At 39.8% G+C, this 8846-nt stretch overlaps 1 protein-coding gene across 1 annotated transcript in view; it reads right to left on the bottom strand.

Moving 5' to 3' along the window:
* Rhp (rhophilin) overlaps positions 1-8475 on the bottom strand; it is a 243949-nt gene extending 235474 nt beyond the window's left edge. Inside the window, exon 1 of the mRNA XM_068393283.1 lies at positions 8142-8475. Within this exon, the coding sequence (XP_068249384.1) occupies positions 8142-8303 (162 nt within the window). The 5' untranslated portion in view covers positions 8304-8475. The remainder of the gene's footprint in view (positions 1-8141) is intronic.
* Positions 8476-8846: the final 371 nt, after the last annotated feature.

Genomic DNA, 8846 nt, shown 5'->3' on the forward strand with positions numbered 1-8846 from the left:
TATGTCCCCCTGTTTATGGGGAGACCACAGCTGGCTGCAGTAGTCAAGGATTGGCTGTATGAGGGTCTTCCACAGTGTCAGCATGACCTCTAGCTCCCTTGAATGGAAGGTACGCAGAACCCAGCCAACCATGCGCCTGGCCCTAGTGGCGGTGTCCTTGATGTGCTGCTGGAAGGTGGCATCATTGTCCATGAGGACGCCAAGGCACTTGACTGCATTGCTTGGTGGGATTGGCTGCTGTGTTTTTGTAAGTAACTCGGTGGAGTGGATGAGTTCAGTATTGGGCCCCAGTCTCATTATTTCAAATTTATCCTCATTGAATTGCATGTTGTTTGTGTCAGCCCAGTGGAAGACCCTCTGGATGTTTGCCTGCAGCTGGACAACATCCTCAGACGTACTGATCCTGTGGCTTAGGGTAGTGTCGTCAGCAAAGGAGGACAGGAAGGAGCCCGTGACTGTCTTTTCAATGTCGGCCATCAGGACCAGGAAGAGTAGGGGGCCAAGAACAGAGCCTTGGGGGACTCCGCTGCTGACTTTCTCAGGCTGTGACTTGTGGCCGTCAACAGCTACTGCCTGAGTCCTGTTGGTAAGGAAGCTGTGCAGCCACACACCCAGCTTCCCTGCTATCCCCATGGCCCTCAGCTTGTGGAGAAGGATGCCGTGGTCCACTCGGTCGAAGGCCTTAGCAAAGTCTAAGTAGACCACATCTACATTTTTGCCTTCAGCAAGGCCCTGGAGCAGCCACTCATAGTGAGCCAAGAGGTTGGAGAGACAAGACCTTCCTTTACGAAAGCCATGCTGAGAGTTACTCATCAAGCTGTTTTCTTCAAGGTGGATAATGATCTTGTTTCTTAATATTTTCTCAAATACTTTGATAAGGTGGGAGGTGAGGGCCACTGGCCTGTAGTTTTTGGCCTGGCTTCTATCTCCCCCTTTGTGGATTGGGGAGATGATGGCCTCTCTTAATATTGATGGTATAATGCCAGTGTCCAGGGAGCAGCGCCAGAATTTGTAGAGAGGGAGCGCCAGAGCTTCCTTGCATCTTAGTAAAAGGATGGATGGCACACCATCTGGTCCAGCAGCAGAGTTGATTTTTAGTTCACTGATCGCTTCCTGTACATCAGTTATGGTGAAAGGGATGTTCACAAGAGTCAAGTGATGTTGGGTGTGCACCTTAAAGAACTCAGCAGGTTCGAGAACAATCTTGGCAGGTGTAGGATGCGAGAAGACTCTGGTATACTGCTGGGAGAGAATCTGGCATGTTTCCTCAGGGGTGTTTGACATCATCCCATTTCCTGCCTGAAGTGGTCCAACCTTGACTTGCGTTTTCGAGAATTTCTTGCAGTACTTAAAGAAAAATTTAGGGTTGGCCTTGATGTTGCACACTGCCTGCGTTTCTTCCCAGTCACGTTGCTTCTCGTGTGAATCCTTGAGTTCATTTTCTATATGCGAGATCTTAGCTTGCAGAGAGTATTTCCGGGTGTCACTCTTTGTTGTTTGCATTTGTCTATTTAAGTTCGCCCGTCGCCTCATAAGCACTTTTCTGTCCCTTGGTATGTGACTACTTCTGGTGGCTGGCAGTTTTCTTGTTGGCACATTACCTTCACAGGCACTGAGTATGGTTTTTAGAAAGTCATTCAGCATTACCTCAGGGTTGCCAACATGGAGTTCTGACTCCCAGTCAGTGCACTGTAGTTGGGCATTTAGGAGATCCCAATTCACTTGGCTGCTGAAAAAGTTTAGTTTGGAGAAAGGGTTCTTCTCTGTTGGTGTAGCCGTTTCAGGGGAATGTGATTTGTTGTACGTAGTGTGTATCTTGAGGAGATTATGGTCTGAGAAGATGGTCCTTTCAGCCGAGACGTAGTTAATTGCATCACTGTTATTGGTGAAAAATAGGTCAAGTACATTGTTTCCCCTGGTTGGTATGGACACCATCTGAATGAGAAAGGAGGAGTTCGTAATGGACAGGAGCAGTTCGGCTTGAGACTTATCAGACCACTTCAGGAAGGGAAAGTTGAAGTCTCCAGTGAGGATGACGTCAGGTGTAGGAACTGGTAGGGAGTCTAGTAGGCGACTGAGAGCTTCCATGGCATTACTGAAGTTTCTAGAACAGCTGCCAGGTGGACGGTAGCAGTTGATAATCATCAGATTATGTTGCTGGATTTGTATGGCTTGCAGTTCAATTTGGCCGTCTGAGTATGACAAGAGGGGTATTGAGTTTGGAGCAATGTCATCCCTCAAGTAAATGATTGTGCCGCCATGTGTTCTTCCTTTCCTATCTGTCCGGAAGGAGGTGTAGTTTCTGATGTGTATTTCAGGCTCCTTTATTCCTTCAGATAGGTGGGTTTCAGTGAGGGCAATGAACATAAAGTCCTCCTCCCAGGCCAGCTCTCTTATGAATGATATCTTGCTTTGAGCTGCCTTGGGGTATAGACCCCGAATATTGCCCACTAGGAATTTTTCTAATGTAGTGCCCCGACTCTGGGCCAAGCCCAGGTTGGGGTCATGGGCGGCACAACTGCTGGGAGTACTTGTGGTAGTTGATTTTGCTGGGGTGTTTGCCTCATGAAGTTCTGCAATACAAGTCCCTGAGCCTCTACAACTTTGTTCATGTTTGCCATGTGAGCTTTCATCTCCATGAACATTTCTAAAAAATTGCTTTTGTGGGGCTCTTGTGGTGGAGGAGAAGGGTTCGATGTGCTTGCTGATCTGCAGGAATTGTTTAGACTCAGGGCATAGGTTCGAATCCTTGCCCAGCCTGATGAATTTACCATAAATTAATTTCCAGTGGATATACATCCCCAAAGGTAGAACTCGATATGAAATGTCATTGCGTCTGTTTATGGTTCTTCTGTGCAATCCACGCCCGCAAACTTTTTATATACTGCTGGTAGTAGGTTGGCCAGGGTATCAGCCAAGCATTGAGATACTACCGCTAGAGATTTATTGGGTCCTTTGACTGACCAGACATTGCATCCTTCTCTCTAGTTACGGCTCACTTTGTCTTGGCCTAACTTACACCCAATAGTCTGGCCTATAGTTTCACATTATCCTCTGTACTCATACATTTGACAACACAGAGATTACCAAACTATTCGTTTTCGCTCAAGGGATTAACTAGTGCAATGCAACTGTTCAATGGCTACTTTCCTCTTGGTAAGGGTAGAAGAAACTGTTTAGCTATGGTAAACAGCTCTTCTAGGAGAACACTCCAAAATCAAACCATTGTTCTCTGGTCTTGGGTAGCCTCTGCTGTCTTAAATTAAACTTCTCTTGCTTGGTTTTTTTTTATAGTTTATATATGAAAGATCTAATGTAATGTTATTGTTCTTGAAATATTTTTTCATAGCACATTACTTCTCTTGTAGTTTATTTATTTCCTTGTTTCAATTCCTCACTGGGCTATTTTTCCCTGTTGGTGCCCATGGACGTGTAGCACCTTGGTTTTCCAACTAGGGTTATAGCTTGTAATAATAATAATATTAACAATAATAACTATAATACTATTAATAATAAAACAAACACAGCCGTTTCTGGTCCGCTGCATGACAAACGCCTCAGACATGTCCTTATTCTTATCTGGGGTTTGGCCAGTTTTTATCACCATGCTGGCCAACTGCGGATTGCTGATGGTGGGGCACTTTTGCCTTATCGCCGCAAACCACACTAGTAGGGTGGCCCTCACTAGTACAGCTTCGCTGATCATGGCGATACACAAACCCTTTCACTACACACACACACACACACACATATATATATATATATATATATATATATATATATATATATATATATATATATATATATATATATATATATATATATATATAAATATATATATATACATATATATATCTACTTAACAAAATAACAATAGGAAGGAAGCACAATAAACAGTTACATAATCCCCTTGTCTATTACAATAATCATCAGTATCTAGTTCTTACAAAACACATCTTACTATTTCATGTGAAATAAACGAACTCAACGTAAAAACATTCCCTTAATCCGATACCAGCAACTCTAACCACATATGATTAGTTTGAACGAATGCTGCATTTAGAGTAGGGCTAACGACTTTAGTTTCATTTAGTCACTACCATTCCATCCGTAGCACCATTATCCAAAACCCCTTACAAATTAAGTGAGCTGACATGAATATTTGAAATGGTCCAAGGCTTTTCATTTACTTATAAAGTCGATAATAGATATGGCTTCTATACGGTAGTTTTATCCAAAAATATTTGAAATAAAAGCATGTGGATAAACACATATATCCAAAATAACATCTCACCGTCAAAAGAATGCCTCACAATTCCATTTGCTTTTTAAAAGATGCTACAAAATGTCACTTTTGAAAAGCAAACCGATACGTATAAAGTTAAAAAGTATGAGAGAGAGAGAGAGAGAGAGAGAGAGAGAGAGAGAGAGAGAGAGAGAGAGAGAGAGAGAGAGAGAGAGAGAGAGAATCAATGAAATTAGAAGAGGCCAAGTTTGAACCACACAACATGAGGCTCAGTGTTTACGCGGTTTAGAGCCACATATTCGTTCTTTTAGTCAAAAGACAGCCATTACACTAATGACGATAATAACATATTGGCTACTTAAAAATTTAGATCTGGAAGAAGATAGCTCTCGAAGAGGGACTAGACCGAGTGGGTGATAGTAGGTTGAATTCTAATTGACTTCCTTAACTCGTCATCGTAACGCTGCACAAATGCACTGAAATGGTCGTGTAAACATTGTATATCGCACTAGAAATAACTGTAGTGGGAAGTAAGGATGCAGATAGGCTACTCTATAAAAAAAAAATTCTAGAGAATTGATGATAAACTGTCCCTTGCAGTAATGAAAGTGACGCATCACACCACGGGTCTAAGCAATAGTGATGGTAAAGCAATGGCCATAACACCGACGAAAGGTTGTGATCCAAACTTATAAACGTAGCTTCTGCAAATCGTATGAATACGTTCAAGAGAGAGAGAGAGAGAGAGAGAGAGAGAGAGAGAGAGAGAGAGAGAGAGAGAGAGAGAGAGAGAGAGAGAGAGAGACCCAAGTAATTTTAGTTAAATACTATCTCGCTTCTAACTGATACCAAATAGAAGTTTGTGAAAGTGACTCAGGCACTTGTTCTGCAGCACATAGCCTAGACTGGATCGCTATCATGCTTCTGGAACATGCTCACTCAATATTACAAATATCTATCGTTATGCATAAATATTTTTCATTTAACTCCTACACCTCAGAAAAAGTCACCAGTTCTTGGAGGTTCATGCCTCTATTTAAATTCCAAATAATTATATTATCCATTTAAATCTATCTGGTAGTTGAATCTGTAGAACTTCAAAAGTTCAAACTTCCAGCAAATGTTTTTTTTTTTTATGTTAAACAGGTTGACAAGTTTTTTATTGTTTATATGTGAAATATAAGTTTTAATATTGATCATGTTTTTAAACATTGCATTTTAATTGGTCATTACTTCTTAAATCGTTTACTTATTTCCTTTCCTTACTGTTGGAACCCTTTGGGCTAATAGCATCTTGCTTTTCCAACTAGGGTTGTAACCTAGCTAGTAATAATAACAATACTAAACAGATCTTGCAAAGCACAGGGTTCCCTCGGAAAACATTCCATAAAGTAGTCATACTTTTTTTTTCTTGGGACAAGATGGACTTGCCCAGTGTGCAGTGTATTTATATATTTATTCCTCTTAAACATCCTTTTCACGAGTTCCCCTGAAATCATAAAATCTGTTTGTTTAAGAATCCCCAAAGTTAGGAGTGTGGCCTTGGAAATAATAGTCCCTCGGGTGAGTCACGTGTATAAATGACATTAGAATTATTGTTAAATTCACTGGGCTCATTTTGGTGACCCTCGCCCATATACTCCGCTACGATTTTCATGAATAGCCGATAAATTGATGGTTGTGAAAATTATGAACGTGTGAAAATGCCTCCAGGATGTTTTGTCCATGATAATGAGAAAATGTATTAAAACTAGCTGGATATCCTACAATACTGGGAAATTTTGGAGTAGGCCTATGTGACAGGGAGAGAAAAGACATCGATGCATCCCGATTATAACGGTAAGAAACATATTTATGAAATAACATAGGCCTATTTATCAACTAAACCTAAACACGGAAGAGAATGCTAAGATCCGTCCTTTACGAATAACCTATCATCGGCTAACAATGCGAGAAAATGCCATAAATAAGGTACGGCACGTTCCAATCCATTCGAAGGCAATATTCTGGGGAATCTTAAAATTAGAGTGACTTGAGAGATTTTTAAGATGCCTCGAACGCCATACCTGTCCATAAGAAAACATTTAATTCTGAAAACCCATTGAGAGACCTAAAGTGATTGGGCTTACCACTTCAAGTTATTTCCCTAAACGACATTAGGCCACAAGAAGCCCAAAGGCATTCCAGTATTATGAAGGTAACTATAATCAATAATACTACAGAGAATTTATTTTCTAATCACGCCATAATCAGACTAACCACTTTATCAAAAAATTGTGAAGTGATTTTGTGTAATTTATTGTATCCATTGGAGTCTCAATTCATTTATAACGAACCTGGAACATATGCATACTGATACATTAGTAACGAGCCTTTGGCGTATCTGTAACATACGCATCTTGATACATCAGTCATGCATTGTATGTATGTATCTTGGTACATAAGCAACGAGCCTGTAACGCATCTCGATACATTAGTCACGTATCGTATGTATGTGTCTTGATACATAAACAACGAGCCTGTAACGCATCCAGCATAGAAGGCTTGTTTTAACGATGCATGCGTATCTTGATGCATTAGTTACGAGCCTGTAACGTATACCTCTTGATAAATTAGTTACAAGCCTGTAACGTATGCGTCTTGATTAACTAGTAACGAATCTGTAACGTGTGCGTCTTGATACATTAGTAACGAGTCTGTACGCATTAGATAATTCGCAGCATCAATATTCACAAAATACAATTTAATCTCAAACGGCTGCAACAAAGCATTAGCGTGATACATTGAGATAATTTTTTTGAAATTTGCATTACTATTAAAAAGCAAGACAGAACCCTAATAGAAAAAAGACCAAAGCAAGATATATGTTTAGCCCTACTGTAGGTTCTAGAGCTTTCGAATATGCGGCTCCTACTAGACGCCAGAAAGACGGAAAATAAAGGTTTCGAGAGGAAACTAAGACTTCCTTGTTCTTTAAGTGCTTCGATAACGTGGATCTGACAATAAACGAGCAATATGCGGTGTGGAATGTTGAATGTCTGGGGATGTATATGATAAAATGAATTATGGTAGGTCCTGTAGAGAATGGGGTTCCCCTGCAGCATAGGACTAAAAAAGCTCCCCCGTGAGTCGAGTAAACACACACAAATAATAGATGAATCATATACGGAAAATTACCGATTATGAAAATCGAGAGAGAGAGAGAGAGAGAGAGAGAGAGAGAGAGAGAGAGAGAGAGAGAGAGAGAGAGAGAGAGAGAGAGAGTCGTTAGTGAACTGGCTATATGCTCTAGGAATAATGTTATGTCAGCAGTTATAGATTAAAACAAGTCTCGCATAGCTGTAGTGGGTAGGGTTCCATGCGTAATAGGACCAGGAAAACAGCCCTTAAAATAAAGTATCATAACTAGGCCCACACACCACATTTAAACCCTAGTTATATTATTAGTATGTATATTGACAGCCAAGCAGTACAACAACCCAATTGACTAAATCATCTCTTCCGTACATAGCTAATATCACAAGGACCTTAAACTAGGATAAATAAATGGAGAAAAAAAATAGACAGGTTTACAATGGAAACTAGAAGAGCACCCTAATAACAACCCAAAATTAAATGGCCAAGTTTTCATTAAAAAAAAAAAAAACTTATGCATACGCCTAGGCCTAAGGTGAGAAACTTGGTCAAATCATCTCACACACTAAAAGGACACCACTGCAGTTAAACTTTATTAAAAGAAGAATAGACTGATATATAAAAAAAACTTTACTGAAATAATGTAAGCTAGTCTTAGCTTACAGACAGCGACGTGTGATCTAAGCTAGGCCTATATAAATTACCCGGGCCCAGAGCCATCTACCATAGGTTAGGCCGACTGTTCGATTTGTTTACTTACCCTTCTTTGTCTCCTTAATGTGAAGTAGTTATCGTCGTTATTCTTATTCTTGTCCAAATGACCATCCAGGCTGCTCGTTTCTATTTTATCTTTTTTCTTTCTCATGCTCACAAACAAATTCGATCTTATCATGTCTTGAATATCACTCACAGCCGACGACATGTTTGCCGCTGTCCGATGAGTATAAAGAAAATAAACTTCACTAATCACGTGTCAATTCACTGAAGCCTTCGCGGGAGCTTGAAATACACGACCACCTTCCACCAGGTAACTATCTACACTGACGAGTAGGCGATTCGATTCGAGTCTCGAACTCTCGATTCCTGAGAGGAGACCGGAGAGCGGAGACCCGGGGAGAAGAGTGTATTAAATGCCTGGAGTAGTTTTCTGTGCTCACCTATATCCCGCCCACTCGTTACTACCTACACTCTTTAGATAATCTTCCTTACTTTATCGGCTAATGATAGTGAATTCCTTTGAGAGAATATATATATATATATATATATATATATATATATATATATATATATATATATATATATATATATATATATACATATATATATATATATATATATATATATATATATATATATATATATATATATATATATATATATATATATATATATATATATATATACTACCTACACTCTTTAGATAATCTTCCTTACTTTATCGGCTAATGATAGTGAATTCCTTTGA

This window comes from Palaemon carinicauda, chromosome 19 (assembly GCF_036898095.1).
Source record: "Palaemon carinicauda isolate YSFRI2023 chromosome 19, ASM3689809v2, whole genome shotgun sequence".
Classification (NCBI taxonomy): domain Eukaryota; kingdom Metazoa; phylum Arthropoda; class Malacostraca; order Decapoda; family Palaemonidae; genus Palaemon; species Palaemon carinicauda.